At 39.9% G+C, this 16,923-nt stretch overlaps 1 protein-coding gene across 2 annotated transcripts; it reads right to left on the reverse strand.

The window, feature by feature from the left end:
• Positions 1 to 13,464: 13,464 nt before the first annotated feature.
• On the reverse strand, positions 13,465 to 16,666 carry LOC104438085 (heat stress transcription factor A-9). Of its 2 annotated transcripts, XM_018871435.2 has the most exons (3): positions 15,781 to 16,666; positions 13,869 to 14,744; positions 13,465 to 13,760 (listed from the first exon to the last, which is right to left on the reverse strand). In XM_018871435.2, exons 1-2 carry the CDS (start codon positions 16,327 to 16,329, stop codon positions 13,911 to 13,913), a joined length of 1,383 nt encoding a protein of 460 aa, XP_018726980.2. In that variant the 5' UTR covers positions 16,330 to 16,666; the 3' UTR covers positions 13,465 to 13,760; positions 13,869 to 13,910. The 2 variants fall into 2 exon arrangements, with proteins under 2 accessions (XP_018726980.2, XP_010049466.2); XM_010051164.3 differs by having other exon boundaries at positions 13,465 to 14,744.
• Positions 16,667 to 16,923: the final 257 nt, after the last annotated feature.

Here is a 16,923-nt window from a genome sequence, read left to right on the forward strand (position 1 = left end):
TAAAGATAGATAAAGATGAAGAAGGGAAGAAAATTGATCAAAAGCTGTACAGAGCATTATTGGATCACTTCTTTATCTTACCGCCTCTAGACTTGATATTTTGTTAAGTGTTTGCATCTGTGCTAGGTTTCAATCGGATCCTAGAGATTCCCATCTCGGTGCTGCCAAACGCATCATAAAATACGTTGCTTCATCATCAAGCATCGGTCTTTGGTATCCTAAGAAGGGAGACTTTAAACTTCGGGATATTCGAGACGCGATCTAGCCGGTTGCGAGTTGATAGAAAGAGCACTTCAGAACTTGCCGTTGCTTGGAAGCAAATGTGTCTTGGTTTTCAAGGAAATAAAGTACTTGTGTCTCTTTCAACAACGAAGCGAAGTATATAGCTCTTGGAAGCTGCTGTTCGCAAATTCTATGGATAAAACAACAGCTAAGAGATTTTGAAATCGAAGACTCATGCACAGAGATTAATTACGACAACACCAGCGCTATCAACCTCACCAAAAATCCAATTCTCCACTCAAGAGCGAAGCATATAGAGATTCGATATCACTTTATTAGAGATCATGTTCAAAATGGAGACGTTTCAATTTAATTTGTTGACTCAAAGAATCAACCGGCGAATATACTCACAAAGCCTTTGGAGAAAAATCAATTTGAGTCTATACGGTCCGGACTCAACATTTTGAGGTATGAGGATATCAAAGACTAAAGACTTTCGACTCGGGCTTACAAGACTTTATCTACTGTCTTGGCTCGACCTTCGATTGTAAGTCTTTCTCTCTCAATCTTATCTTGAAAAGGTACGATCATCGACTATGTTTAAATTGTTGCTATATTTAATTAACATAAATATTGCATCGATTCATTTTCAAAAGGGAAGTTATTTTTGAAATAACTATTTTTGCGGATAAAGACAGTTATTTTGAAAAGGCATATTTTTATTTCCTTTGTGACGGTTTGTTTACTCTTCTTTTTAACCGAACGAGCACTGTCGATTTCTCTTCACTTTTCTACTCTTTTTCCTCTCAAAAACCCTAGAAAGCATCGATCCTCCATTCCCGTTTGTCTTCTTCGCTAAATCTTCAAAAAGTTGTCATCTTTTCTGGGAAAGTCAAGCAAGGAAACTTCCAAACACTGTTAAAGATGTCTTCTTCACGAAAGTCGTCAAGAATCGCAAGCAGGGGACCACAGAGAATGAGTGAGGGGCCTACGCACTTCGATCTTACTGAAGATGAAGTTACTCTAGATCAGCAACCGAGCCCACAACATTCTCAGCAGCGTCATTCTCCACCATCTAGTCCTCAAGGCGTTGTTGATCAGCATCAAGAAGAAATCATCGAGGATGCACTCCAAGTAAGAGTTCAAAAGCCCGCTTTTATTTACAAGCTATATCGTGCCTTAAAAGGAATTCGTACTCCTTTGAACTATGTTGATGAGTTTCTTAGAGACAAAGGATATAGGAACGAATATATCTTTCTGCGAAAAATGGAAAGTTTGGGAATCGCTCGTAAAGGGGTGGCTGAGGAAACCCTTGCGAATATCCCAAGTGATCCTCGTGACTGGGGGCCGAATCCTGTAGATGGGAATGATGATGACAATCTGTTCAGGTTTATTTCAACCGAAAATGGGTATTGCGGCTGAAATTCAAGGAAAAATGGGAGATTTGTTTAGATCAAAGGAACAAAAGGATCTGTACTCAAAATTGCTGAAGCGTGGGGTAATAAACCCTAGAAGTGTGGACTTTGATTTTCTGGATGCTGTGAAAGTGAACTTGAGGGAAAAGTTCAGTTATCTTCAACTTGAAAAGTTTTGCTCTGACTCAACTGAGGCTTATACTGAATTGACTGCATATTTCTATTCAAATCTTAGCTTTTGGATGCGAATAGATTCTCCTTCATGTTAAAGAACAAGACTATGTTGTGGATATGAATATGCTTTGGCGAGATGTGTTAGAAGTTGAGAGAGGCAGATATCAACCAATCAAAGTTTCCATTCTTTGGGGCTACACATTGAACCGGTGAAGGACAGGAGAATAGATGAGAAGATCACCTACTCACGGATGAATGCATTCAACATCTTGCTTCACAAAATTGTGATCAATTGCCTTCGGCCGAAATCAACTTCCAAAACTGATGTGTCAAGTTTTGAGGCAAAGTTGATGTATGCCATCCTCTGTGGTAAGAAGTTTTCTCTCCCTCATACTGTTATGTTTCACATGTATAGAGCAAAGATGAAGGACAGAGGTCAACTCCCTTACCCAAGCCTTGTTACGAAGTTATTCGAGACATCCAATATTCAGCCTCCAAAATCTTTTGTGTTTGATCATGCGATCATATGGTAGTAGGACTGAAAATGGTAACCAAAATGCGTCTGAAGGAACTGAGCAAGGAATTGGAGAAATTCAAGGAGAAGACTCCTACCAAATCTCATCAATTCTCTTCGCTGCTAAGAGAAAAGGGAAGGAGCCCATGGCTGCTTCATCAAAGAAAAGAAGAGCTCTCCTCGTTGAGGATGAAGATGATGACGAAGACATCACAATCTCTGCAATGGCTTTGAGGAATTTAGGTCGTCCTGTTCCACAGAAAGAATCGGAACAAAAGACAAAAGAAGCAGAGGAGAAGGAAGAAGGAGAAAGAGAAGCGAGCAAGAAGCGAGAAAGAAAGATCTGAAGAAGAAAGAAGAGAAGAAGGAGAACCCGAGGAAATCTCTTCGCCACCGTAGGCATGGAAATAGGGGAGATCGGGAGAAAGGAGTGACGTCTTCACATCCGGATGCAAGTGAAGGAGTCGGGCGCTCGCCCGCACCATAAGATGTTTATGCATCTCAATTTCCAGAGGAAGGTCATGAAGCTTCATCACCAAACCTGCGAGATTATGCTTTGATCCACCATCGTCCGCTATACTCCGGATCGAGCCGAAGCAAGTACTTAGACTGATAATGGAGCAGATTTTCGCAGAATCATGGATATTCTCTTGGAGATGAAAGGTCAGATTTATGCCTTGGGATGCGAAGTTCAAAGCTTGAAGAATGAAGGTCAAGCTTCTTCTTGTTCATTAAATGAAAAGATGCAAGCCCTCTCTATTCGAATCAGGCCAATGCCAAGAGTGAGGAGGTTGTACAATGAAGGAAGACTTTAAAAGGCTGGAAGGCATTGTTCGCTATGGAAGATTTCCAGCTTGTCCGCGTTCCCAAGCAATCTTGATTTCATCTCATCCTTTTTAAATGATGACAAAAAGGGGGAGAGATGCATGATTTGAAAACTTTCAATCTTTTTTAACTGTTTGTTGGATTGTGTTTAAACTGTCTATTTGTTTTTGACAGACTTTGACTTTGTTTTGTGTCTGGATAAGAACTGCCTAGACTTGGACTTGACTTTACTGCTTTTATTAATCAATATTGATATCTTATGAATGGCTTAATCATATACTTTGGACTAACCTATTTTCTGTGGTTGCGCATTCTAGTGTTATTCTATTAGCCATTTATTTCTATAAGATATGCATATGTGGTTGAGAAATGTTTTGCGGTCAAAGTTATCCAAATCTGCAGAATGTTTTGTCACCATCAAAAAGGGGGAGATTGTTGGAGAAATCCTCGTGAAGAGTTTTGAAGTTGACAAAACGTTTCCATCGCCTCTAGTCTGAAGGTCTCGAGACTCTATTAGTTAAAGTCTAAAGACTTCCGGACAGCCGACTCAAGACTCAAAGTCTATCCTCATTGACATCACCGATCCGTTGAAGAAATGTTATCCCGAACTGAATGTTTTGTTCAGATTTAACCTTATCATCTGGAGAAGATCTCATGGCTGGAGAAGACGTATCAGAATCCTTTGATTGATCAAATTTGATTCAATGACTGAAGATTCGATGATTTTCTAAATATTATTGGAAGGTTCTACTTATGAAAACCGAGATCCTGATTGTATGGGCGAACATAATTGATGGGCTATCAACACGTTCCTTTAATAGCTCGAATGATCTTCCTAATTGATTCCGTCCAACGGGTAGATTGGAGGAATTCATTTGGTAAGTGCCAACGGGTATGATGGCATAAAGGAGTATATAAGGAAGACGTCCTTAGTTGTTCGAGGAAGTGCGCGATAGAAAAATTCCAAAGTCTGAAGCTCCTATTTGTTTAGATAAATCCTTTGAGCGAATACTTGTATACAAAAGAGAGTCTATATTTGTGAGAGACCTTGAGGAGGTGTGGCAAGACATCTACACTTTGTGGAATCAAGGCAAAGCTGTGCTGTAACTACTCTTTTGATCATAGTGAAATCCAGCCGGTGGGGTCAGTGCGGAAGAGTGGACGTAGGCTTGGAAAAGCTGAACCACTATAAATCCCGTGTTCCAATTTCTCTCTTCCTACCTTGATCGTATTTCAATTTGTTAAGAATTGCTTCCGTATATCGACAAATTGTTTGTGCGCCTATTCACCCCCCCTTTAGGTGTTTATACTAGCAATATCAGGAGTCTGTGGAGCAAGGAAAGCCCTCTCCGAAAGATAAAAATTATAGTCAAGATACTGGAACAAGCCGAACGAAGAGAACCATTACTTGGAGAAGCATTCTTTTCTCTTGCTATGGCAGGCGATGATCTGCGAATGAGATTGTTGTATCCTGAAAACTAAAGGTAAAATACTTGGATTCTATTTTTCCTTCCTTGACTTCAGTGATCCTTTTTAATATGCAGATTGAGAAGCCCAGTTTCTTTTCCTTGCTATACCATCGGTTATTAATAAAATTGCATGTACCTATGAAGAACCTTATGTAAAAAACCTCCTTGGATTGATTGCTATCTCCTAAGAAGTTCTTTGTTTGCATAAATGCACTTTGCGAGGTCCAGCATATTATTTGTTTAGCGCTCTTAGCGTTCCTTATGGAGTCATAGGTGGAAGGTGCATTGGCATTGATCTCAGATGTGCATATCGACAGAGCTGTGGTGCTTTGGAACTTATTTGCCACTTTCTTCATGTTGTCAATGGCCATCACCTTTCAAATTTGTAGGGAGTGCGTGTGTGCGAACAAGAGAGAGACAGAGTGACTTCTAAGATGAGCTTTCTTGAAGCATATCTTATTCAAACGGTCCCTTGTTATAATACCACTAGTCCGGTTGAGGCTCCATTGCTTCCTTTGCAACTTGAAACTTCCTCAATGAAAAATTTCCAGTGTCTAGCATAACAACGATCACATTGATCATATTAATAAGGAAGATCTTGCAAGTTATCCCCACTTTTATGATTTCATTTAGGTGTTTGCTGAGTTCAACGTTATCGGCTTACTCTTTTTAGTTGGGTTCCTAGGTTAATCTTCATTATTTTCCTTGTTATATATCATCTGAGTTTTGTGGCAAATGGATCAGCTGGCAGCAGAGGCATTTGCTAACTTATGTCAGTGCCTCCACCTTTTGCAAAATAAATTTTTCAGATGAACTGGTCGTTTATTTCTTATTTGAAGAACGATCTATGTGAGGCTGGTAGTCTCAAAACTAAGAAGCCATATCCATCTCTGATTTAACCAAGTTAAATAGGATTTGGGAAATAACTTTCCTTCTTTGCCGAAGGAAATTATGCAACCCAAGCAATTGATATGTTGATGCTGGAGGAAAGCTGATTCTTGTGTTAAAAGAAAAGCACAAATTGCGTGATTTTCAATCAAGATGCCCAGAATTTTTATACTACTACTTGTGACATTCACGCACACTTTACACAAAATTTGTTCTTGTTTTGTACACACTTACCTGTTTCGGGATTGTTCATGGCCCCTCTTTCTTCCCGCAACTGATATTGCTTGGAGGCGTTTGCTGTTACACAGGTGCAAAGCCAATAAAAAAAAATCACAAAATATCCCAAATTAGGTTAACCTCAAACTTTTCTTTGTGATATAAAAAAAAATCCAACCTGGCATTATTTAATGGATTCCATAGGAATTTAAAAAGCTTGGGATCACGTAAGAAGGATCCATCAAATAAGGGAAAAGAGACGCAGATAAATCAGCTGGAAATGTCTGATGTTGACTCAGGACTTTATGCTTAGACTAAGGTAGTACATTAGGGAGTGACCCCTCTTTTCCGAAGGTTCGTGGAAGCTGGTGCATTCGTCTTGTCGGGCCCATTTATCTGTGTCTTTTTCCGCTCTATCTAGTGAGATCTTGTCTGAATCTAGTACGAACCCACAATATCTGCAAGCGATTCGTGTGCTCAAAGGGCGTCCCGAATGGAGACGAAAGTCTCTTGAGGCAGGCTTTAACAGGACACTGGCCTAACTTCGGTGGGCATTGGTACGAGCCACATCTTCTAGTAATTGATGTATGGTCAAAGATGCAATGAATGTGGTGGATAAGCTCTCTCTTCGGAGGACACCTGTCCGAACTCGGTCGTCAAAGGTCTGTCTCATGTGAGGGAGAATCGGCCGGAGCCCATAGGGCAAGGCAGTAGTCTGTTTGTCTAGCGTGGAGAGCGAACCAGGTCGAAAAAACATCGGCCAGAGCTTGACAGCAGTTTGTCGCAAGGTGCAGCAATTCAAAGGAGGAAGTTAGAATCCCAAACGTCCGATCTCGTACGACCCCACAATCCAAATGGACTTCATGAATTATCCCCTCCGCAATATCTGCGAGCGATTCATGTGCTCAAAGGGTGTCCCGAATTGAGACGAAAGTCTATTGGGACAGGCTTTAACAGGACACTTGGCCTAAGTTCGGTGGTCATTGGTACGGGCCTAACTCGGTCGTTAGGCAAAGATGCAATGAATGTGGTGGATAAGCTCTCTCTTCGGAGGACACCTGGCCTAACTCGGTCGTCAAAGGTCCCTCTCATTTGAGGCAGAATCGGCCAGAGTCCATAGAGCCAGACAGTTTTTTTTTATTTTTTCTTCTATCGTATAGAGCGAATCTAGGCCGAAAAAACATCGGCCAGAGCCAGACAGCAGTCTGTTGCAAGGCGCAACAATTCAAAGTAGGAAGTCAGATGGCCAAACGTCCGATCTCGTACGACCCCACAATCCAAATGGATGTCATAAATTTTCCCCTCAAGCTGTTGTCTGGATTTCCTTAATGCCAAAGCTTGTTTGCAATATATTCGGAAGTCTTCCTTCTCATTGCCGAGCTGTAATCTCGTAGGCGCGTAGCTTGGCTTCACAGGTCGTTGTTGCATCTTATCTCCGACAGGATGATAATCAAGTTCTATGTATCTTGTACGGTGATTGGAAACTTGGTTTTGCTGCAATTTTTGTCGTAATATGCCTGTAATTTCAAATCACTCTTTGGTAATAGAAAAATTTCTCGACCGATAGGAAATTTTAAATGTCAAATGCCCTTCTTTCGGTTTTTCAAAAAATGACTCCGTACATTGAAAAATCTTTGATAATTTAAACTTTTGAGCTTTATTGGGAAATTACTAAGTTTGCTCTCTGTCATTCTCTCATCCTACTTCCTATTGATTAAAAGAAAGTTCCACTTTTATGTCTTGCAACTTAAATTCCTAAGAATCACAATTTTAATTAACATAAAAACAAACTTTGCATAAGTCATCCTGTATCGTATAGTAACACTGTTAACTTTGTATAAACTTATTTTGTCATGTTTTAACATTGTTTCGATAAAATAAGAACTACAATGCTTGAACTTATACCCTTCATCTAATCTCCTGTAATTTCGACCGATTGAATAATTTCCGCCATTGACTAAAGCACTGTTCTCACTGAAAAGGTCCAATTCCGGTGTGCCATCAATCAACTTCTCCCTTCTTGACAGGGGGATGCTTGCAATAAGAGCCCATGTTGGATTTAGAGCATATAGAGTAATTCTCGGTTGAAAACGTCGGCCAGAACCGGACAGCAATCTGTTGCAAGGTGCAACACACTTTTCTTGCAAAAAGGAGGGGAATTTTGTTTATGTTGACTGCTTGATTAACCTCTAATTTAAGCTTTTGCTCCATCTTCTTATGTGGTAAATGTGAGACTACCTCCAAGAATTTTCACTTTGAGCGTTTGTCACTTCATGATAACATAAAATATAGTAAGAATTTGGGAACCAAGACACTTCTGACTTGCATGTAGTTCACTAACATCAGCAGAGTCTTTCTCGTAGGGCACAAATAACATGGCTCTTCAATGCGTGAAACTGAGGATTATGTTTCCCTAATATGTGTAGGGATACACATGCATCGTGTGCACTCTTGTTCTCTCCATAGGAAGAATTTGGGGTCAGTACTATTTAAAATGCCAAACCACTTAAAAAAATTCAAATTAATATATCAGTGATAAATTTATTCCAAGTTGATATAAATTTCCACGTACACTTATTATGTCAGTTGAATTACTATCATGTGTCATCTAACTCAATAATTTCGTACTAAAATTTGACAGAAGTTAATGAAATGTAAATATGTCACGAGCATATTAATTTAGGATTTTTTATAATTCAAAAATCAATTTAGAGTAATATCGGCTTGGAATCTTTTGTGGCATTCACTCAAGAATTTATTAAGAACGGAAAGGGATGGTTGAGAAATTAAACCGAAATGGTTAGCGTGGACATGAAATGACCTTAAGAGAGACGTCAAGGGAGTGATTACCTTTTGGGAACATAATGGGGTTGGAGCATTCATTTGTCTTGGTCCGTCATTCGTGTGTATCCACTTTATCTCATCGCATCTTTGTCCGACTTTGGTAGAAGTCACATCTGTGATGTACTAAAAAGATGCACCAAATGTAGATAATAATATCTCTTGGGACAAGCTTCACAACGACACCTGGCCTGATTTCCGTGGCCAAAGTTCGAATGCGCGCATTTTTCTTCCTTTTGCCAATAATGAGGCAGGAACTTTGAATTGATCCCACTATTATTTTATTTTATTTTATTAGTGCTGGAGGAACCGTCTCAACCGGTAGCTGAAGCGTAAACCCCCAGGTACTACGTAAGTGGGAGGACCCACCACCCCTGACAACACACTTAAGTTACCAAGTAACTCCGCCAGAGCCTTTGCTTCGCAAAGGTTTTGAACTCCTCATCTCTCTCGTAAAGGTTCACTGAAGCCTACCCAGTGGAGCCATCACGGCCGGTGGTTAAATTGATCCCACTATTGTTGCATATTATCCAAAGATTCAATAGAAGTTTTAAATATAGCCCTTGGAATTAAACATATTCTCAAAAAGAGTCTTGAAAATAGGCTTTATCATAAATAAATAACCCTTAGCATACGCCGGCAAGCATGTGCACGTGACGTAACACTTCCCAAGGTCATGATCAGAGGACATTTTCATCAAGAGGCTTTTTATTTATTTATCTATTTTTATTGTCTTTCTTTTTCTTTCTTCATCATCCTCACTACATCTTCTTCATTCTGCTTCCCTCCCGTCGTCGACTTCGACACTTTTATTAGTCTCCCCACTAGCGAGCTCTTGAGCTTCATGTCCTCGGGTAGACTCTTGTCGGTCTTAGTGACGAACAGGAAGTTTGTTAGGACTTGGAAGTATCGCGACGAGGTGAATGCTGAGTGAAGTCTTGAGTACTAGTGTACTCAAGAAGAAATGGGCAGCAATACGTAAGTTGATTATCAACAGGAAGTTTGGATGGACTCATAGAATTGCTTATTGAAGTAGCTCGTTATATCAACTGAGGAGAAAAAAAAAATATGATTTTTACATGTTTACACAATTTGGATTAGGAGACCTAGAGATTCCTTTGATTTAATTTGTGTGTTAAAAGGAATAAATAGCTAATTTCGGGGCCTAGAATCTCAAATTGAAGATATGCATAAAAATCAATTTGATTGTTACCTATGTTACTTGATCAATTAGAAGAAGAGATTATTGATGCATACAACTTACTCTATATAGGGAAACCTCATCATTACCTAGAAATTTGATTATATGGATGACTAGATCTCACGGTAATTGTGCATAATTTCCAATTGCTAATTGATTCTCTTATCTATAACGATTGATTTGGAGGTTAAAAACTCGAGATGAGTGGTTTCAAGTTTTGTACAGGTTCCTAAACCTATTCCTTATTTTTTTGAACTTGCGACCTACCCTACATATTTTGGAATTATGAAACTATTTTGTCCTAGGTTTCAAGCTTTATCAAGGTTCTACATGTATTATTAATTAAACTATTACAACGAATTATCACCCTTAATAACCACAATTTGCCGCTACAATTCACTAATCATAACTTTATTTAGACACACAAAAAATATGAAATATCAATAAAGTAAAAGTTGAAACTCAGACTAGTAGTTCCAATTTATACACCCATCATTGAACGTCATGGAATATCGTAGAATTACGTGAAGATATAAACCAAGAAAAACATGAGAACTTATTTCAGATTCTAGGTTATAGGTTTCAAGTTCTAGGTTTCACTAATCTATAACCTAGAACTTACCCGTCAAAATAGGTCCCTCAATTTTTAGAACCCAAAACCTACCCTACATACCTTAGCACTTAAAACCGAACAACTTCCCACCCCTTTGGTTCTTAGATTCTAAGTTCTATCCTGAAATCATGCTCATCCCTATTGAAGACTATATAAGAAGATTAATACATGTTGAATAAAATTTATAAAACTAAGAAAGTCACAAATACCGATATAGTCACATTCTCTCTATGTTGTGAGTGATCTACTCTTTGGTGAGTTTTATTACTCACTTTAATTTGTAATTTGAAGAGTGTACAAGTTAGTAGGCAGTAATTGTTTATTGACAGTGGGATTGATCAATTTCGAATAGAAGCAACACAAGTTTCGTATTAACTACTCACTAAATTATTAGTGGATACTGGCCTATCGATGGCTATTAGTTTGGGAGAATGGACGTAGATTTGGCATAAATTGAACCACCATAAAAATCTAAGTGCATCATGTTCTATTTCTTTACTTACTTTATCATCTATCGAGTGCCGGATACCTGGAGTGTCAAAACTTAGCACGAAGGGACACTTAAGTGCCAAAAGTTAGAAAAGTGAAACTTAAGTGCCAAAATGGAAGTAAAATGGATCATTTAAGTACCAACAGTGAGAATCTAGCCAAAATGCTGATGTGGCGATTTTCTAGCAAGGTAAGTGCAAAACAATGTCATTTTGCACGCTGATGTGATTAGAAAAATGCAAAAATGACGTTGTTTTTATCTTTGATGTGGTAAATAATTAATACAAAAATTAATTAAATTAAATTTAAACTAAAAATTTTTAAAACATTCAAAAAAAAATTTTAAAAAAAAGGTGGGGGTAAGAGAGGAGGCACTTGGTTGAGGCGGGGCCCTTGCCACCGCCGCCTCCCCACCGTTGCCGGGAAGGGTCAGTGATGGTGGGGGCAATGTCGCCCGAGGTCGCCGGCCCTTCCCAGCGACGAGAGGGAGGGCTCAGCCCTTAGTCACCTTCTTCCTCCCTCCTCCTCATTTTTATTTAATAATAATAATAATAATAATAATAATAATAATAATAATAATAATAATAATAATAATAATAATAATAATAATAATAATAATAATAATAATAATAATAATAATAAATTTAATTAATTTTTATATTAAAATTTGAATTTGCGCAAAACGACGTCGGTTTTGCATTTCTTGCTGAGTTAGCTCTCTAGCGAATCACGTAGGTGAGAAAAATAATAAACAGTTGCCACGTAGGATTTCCGGTGGAGTTCACCGAAGATGGCATTTAAGGGTACACATGGTAATACTTCTATTCCGGGGAATAGTTTTTTTTTTCAAAAATAGTTCTTTTCTATTTCTACTCTAGAGAACAATTTATGAGTAAAATAACGTGTTTGGTAATAATATAAAATTTATATTCTTGAAATAGAAAAAAGAATAAAAACGTGTTTGGTACGATTTATAAATTTTTGTATTTATTTGTTTTTTTCTTCTTGCTTATAGATTGCCAAACATCGCATGACCGTCGCTTGCCGCTGCCTGACCGCCGATCATCACCGCCAACCGCCGCCGACGACCGCCCACAGCCCACCGGTAGTCGATGGGCTGTGGGTGGCGGTCGGGCGGCGGCAATCGGCGATGACGGTCGGCGGTCAAGCGACAATTGTGCAGCGACTAGTGGTCAATGGTGGTTGTTGGTCAACAAGGGTGGTCGGTGGGTTGTGGGCAGCAGCAACGACGGTCGTCGATAGTCGAGCGACGGCGGTCGACAATCGGGCGATGGGGGCTGTAGGCGGCCGAAGGTGGCTAGCGGTTGGCAGGGGGGATGGCGGTGGCTATAGCAAGGAAAAAGAACACAAGAAAAATAGAAAAGAAAAAATTGATTTATTTTCTAGAAATTGTTCCTGAGAACAAAAAGTTACTTTTTTTTTTTTGTTTCTTATTTATGTTTCAAATCTATTCTCCGACTACTTTTTTTATTCCGGGGAATAGAAAAATAAATTGGCATTACCAAACGGATTTCTGTTCTTGGAAATTTGGAGAAATAGAAACGTTACCATACAGGCCCTAAGTATCCCACTTTTTTTTAAAAAAAAGTAGCACTTAAGTGTCATTTTTCTAACTTTTGATACTTAAATGTATTTTCGTGCCAAATTTTGGCACGAAGTGTGTACTTTCATCATTTATCTAATAGAAGTATCTTGCATCTTATATCATCTATTGTTCCTGCATTTATCAACCTAGATTGAGTAATTCCGTGAAAAATTGTTATGTTTTGAAAATAAACTGAACTCACCCGATCTCGTTGTATTATTAGCCTCAACAGAAAGCGCCACATGATACGCACATGCTCATTGGCTAGTAAGCTAGGAGCAATTTTGATACTTAGTTGCCCACTTTGGGGACTAATTAAAGACAATTCACGTTGAGGACTCTTTTAAAAGGCTATTTGAAAGTTTCATGAAAAGCTTTGCCAACCATTTTGAGGGATTAAAACTCTAATGCTAAAGAATATGCTTGTGAGATTTTGTGATACTACTATAAATTGTTATAAAAACTTAAGCTATTAGATGAAGACATGATTTATTATTTAAATTATTCTAACACCCTCCCTCATGCTTAGATTGGTCCATTTACATTGTGCTAAACGCGGACATATTTCATTGGGAAAGCAAATGAGACTTGTAAAGATTTAAATTCAAAATCTCAAACTTTGATAACATATGAAATTTTGTGAAACCGTTACCAATTATTCTAAAAACTTAAGCTATTAGAAGATACACAATTTACATTACTTTTCATTTGATCTCCTTTAATTTCGAGCAGTTTGAATTAGGTCCTCATGACTAAGTAGTGTCCTCATGAATAAGGTCCAATTACGGTATCAATCAGCGTCTCCCTTCTTGGCATATTAAAGCTTGCAATAAGCACACATATTAGATTCACAAGAAGCGCATTTACTTAAAAAAAAAAAATGTTTCCCCAGTAGAGAAGACAGACAAATCTTGTAACTTCTGGTTAGCATTTGGTCATCTAAAACATTTCAGAAAGCTCTTCCCATAAAAAGTGAACAAGAACTTTTTCGCACTATGAACGCTTTCACTTACGCATAACTGGCAGCTACACAAGCACAGAAAAAGAAAAAGAAAAGTTTCTGCAAAGGTGAGAAAACAACCATGGGAGGACTTTGATACAACGGTGAAATAGTAAGAAACTACGGCAGATGTACACAAGCATATTCCATTGACCCACCAAAACCTAGTTCATTAGTTGGATTCTTCTTCTTTCCTGTTTCCAGCATATACCTTCATGCCGTGAAGCGAAGGGTCGCTTCACTTCAGAAACCCTCTCTCCAACTATGCAAAAGCTGCATTATGTGATCTGGATCACAAAAAAACAGCAGCAACAATGATTCTAATGTCCAGCTTAAAATAACAAAAAGGAAACCAAAAGGGCAAGAAAATAACATAAAGGGTAGCGCCGGAGTACATGGAAATTTAGGGCATCAGTCCCACTGCTTGCTCCATCAGTTCACTTGGTACCCCATCCATCAATCAGACCCTCCAGTTCAAGATAGATTCCCGTGTCATTCACTGTCAGGTTGTCTTCTACTTCTATGTTGTCTGCATCGTCGCCAATAGCCATGTCTTCCCCGAGTAGTTTCTCGGACATCCCATCCAATACCGAAGACAAATCAGACGGACTAGCTCTGGCCATCTGATCGGGCGTCTGACCCAGCAAAACTCTGAAATCCTCACCATCCATTGAAGGCCATGTATTGTGCATCTGAATGGTGTCAAAATCCTCCAGCACGACCATATTTGGCCAATGCTCCGTCTGTGCCAAATCATCACTGATTCTCAGGCAATCAACGTTTGGGCTTTTAATCATGTGATCCATTGCTTCATTCAAGAATTTGGTGGCTTCAGCATCGGAACCAAGCAATTTGCTCTTCTTGCTTGATTCACAAGTCTCTAAATCTCTCTTCTGGCTCTTCTTCTGGATTAAATGATGGACAAAGTTGGGGCTTTTGGCTGCTTTTGTGAGGAAGAGGAATATCTGCTGGTTCCTGCACTCAGCATGGCGAACCCGCTCTGCGACTTGCTCAATCTCATGCTGAAAGCTCTTCCGCTCTTCTCTTAGTTTAAGGATCTTGGTCTTCAACACTTCCTGGCCCTTCTTAAGCGTGTTGAGTTCCACTTCATTTTCAGCTTTCTGGTAATCAGAGGTGACAGTACTACTCGATGTTTTTCTATGCTCACTGAATTTGCATCTCCTCTTTATATTCTTCAGCAAGTGCTTATTCCCTTTCTGAAAACCTTGGTTCACAAACTCCCATCGATCTGGATTGATCTTCCTAAAACCCTGAGACATATTTTGAATTATGATGCATAAAGGATAGAAGATAGGAAGAAGCTATGTCTATGAGTTCATATTGAACCAAAGGCTAAAGAGTAGAAATAAGCAGAATGAAGGTCCAGAAAATTTCAATGGAAGATGTTCACAAGGGGTATTACTAGGCCAATCTAGAAAGAACACGGCTTATAATGCATGTCAAGGAGAGATCCTTTACAATGATCCAAATACCAGCACAAAGAGCGTGTGGAAAAATTTAAGAGTAAAGGCAAACAACTCAAAATCAATCCGGATACTACTACATATAATATGAACACAACAGGCAGAATTATGCTTCTGGTCTTGCCCGTAAAGAAGAAAGGTATCGGAAGGCCTTACAGAACACTCGATAGATACAAAGCAATGGCCAAAGGAAACTTATCTTCAGCTAGAAAGTGCATAATGGACAATTGAAGCAGTAAAATGCAAAATGCGAACCACTATAAAGGAACTGCTGTAGTGCATTTCTGAATCCAGTAAGAAGATAATCTTAGATGGGTGTTCTGATATCATGGCTGGTACTTTCTGCAAACTACCGTCTAAAGCATAATCACTTGAATATGATGATGGACCGAGGACCTAGTAGGGGCCATCGTCCACCAGTCACTTGATGCAAATTTTTGTGAACATGTGCCACGTGATTCATGAAATTTCACATAGAATCTGTGTATCTCGCCCACCATTTCAGGTTTCTTGGTTCCTTGTGCGCTAGTTCCTTGTCCCCTATACTAGGGTAAAGCACAAATAGTAACCGACAAAATGGGTTAAATTAAGTCTCAACACCTGAGCAAACGTTTTAAGTGGAGTCCCTTGGAGCCTAGCCCCTTGCCCCGGGGACTATCCGCTGGATGCTGTAAGAGGACCACACTTTCGACAACATCCGAAAAAAGAACCAAGAGTTAAACCAAAACACACATACACATACTTTATGCACATCAGTACAATAGATAACGACCGCAGCAAATGATATAGGTTTGCTCTTATCAAAACATGAAGAAGTACCCACGTAAGTGTTGAGCTGCCTGATGAAGCTGGAAAAGTTGGAGTGCTTGAAGTATCGAGGCAGGACCTGCTTGGAGAACTCCCGCTGGTCCCACACCACGAAGCTGTCCCGCCTCAAACCCCACGACACCACCGGGTCCGTACCCGGGTCCGACACCATCTGATACGTCTTCCTCAGGAACGGCGTTGGCCCCGCCTCTCCCAGCCCCTCCATCGGCTTCGCCACATCGTCCGCTGCTGCCTGCCGCGAGCACGACGGCAATAAAATGGTCCCATCCCTGGGATCAGCAATGGTCGCGACCTCCTCCTCTTCCACTTCCTCTATGACCTTCGCCGCCTTCACAGCCAGAGCCAAACAGGGGTCGGGCCGGCTCGGGCATGAATGCAAGCGCGACCCAGCTCCAATCTTGCCATCGCCAATGGCTACTTCTGGCGAGGGACCCGAATGGGAAACCGACCCACAGCATCCTAGCTCGTCTGCACGGGGCTTTGATTGTGACCGAGCAGAACCGATTCGGGTTAGGTTCAAGTACAAGGGCGACCGGGACCCCATCTCGCCATGGTCGCCACCGTCAAGAACGGTAACGGACGGTATTTCTTCCCGTGATTTTGCGAAAGGTTTTGCCTTTTCCAGCTCAAGACTTGATTCTTGGAAGAGGGTTTTGGAAAACGACGCGCAAGATCCATTGGTAAGGCCGGCGGAATGATCGCCGGCGCCGCCGTGAGACGCCGTCGTCAGCTTGAGCTCGAGTTCAAGTGTTTTTGCCCTTCTTTTCTGTCAGAAGCTCTAGTTCAGGTTCAAAGGTGGAGATGGTATGAGAAAGTTTCAAGTGAATAAATACAACATGGTAGGGTTTCGAGAGAAAGAGAGATAGCTTGAATAAGGGCGATGGTATGTTGGCCTTATAAACGTGGGAAAAAGCCGAGGAGCTGCTATGCGTTTGTCTTTTGCGTCTCAGAAAGGTTTTCCTGTTCCCATGTTAGCGGCAAATGCTTTAATATTGTTAATTCTATCTTTTAGTTTGTTAATATTAAAAGATTCATGTCGGCATCATTTAATAATAATCAGTTCTATTTTTTAAAATATGCATATTTAATCACGTTCTTGCTGTATAAGATTATGTGGACAAAGAAGATAATAGCAGCC

This window comes from Eucalyptus grandis, chromosome 3 (genome assembly GCF_016545825.1).
Source record: "Eucalyptus grandis isolate ANBG69807.140 chromosome 3, ASM1654582v1, whole genome shotgun sequence".
Classification (NCBI taxonomy): domain Eukaryota; kingdom Viridiplantae; phylum Streptophyta; class Magnoliopsida; order Myrtales; family Myrtaceae; genus Eucalyptus; species Eucalyptus grandis.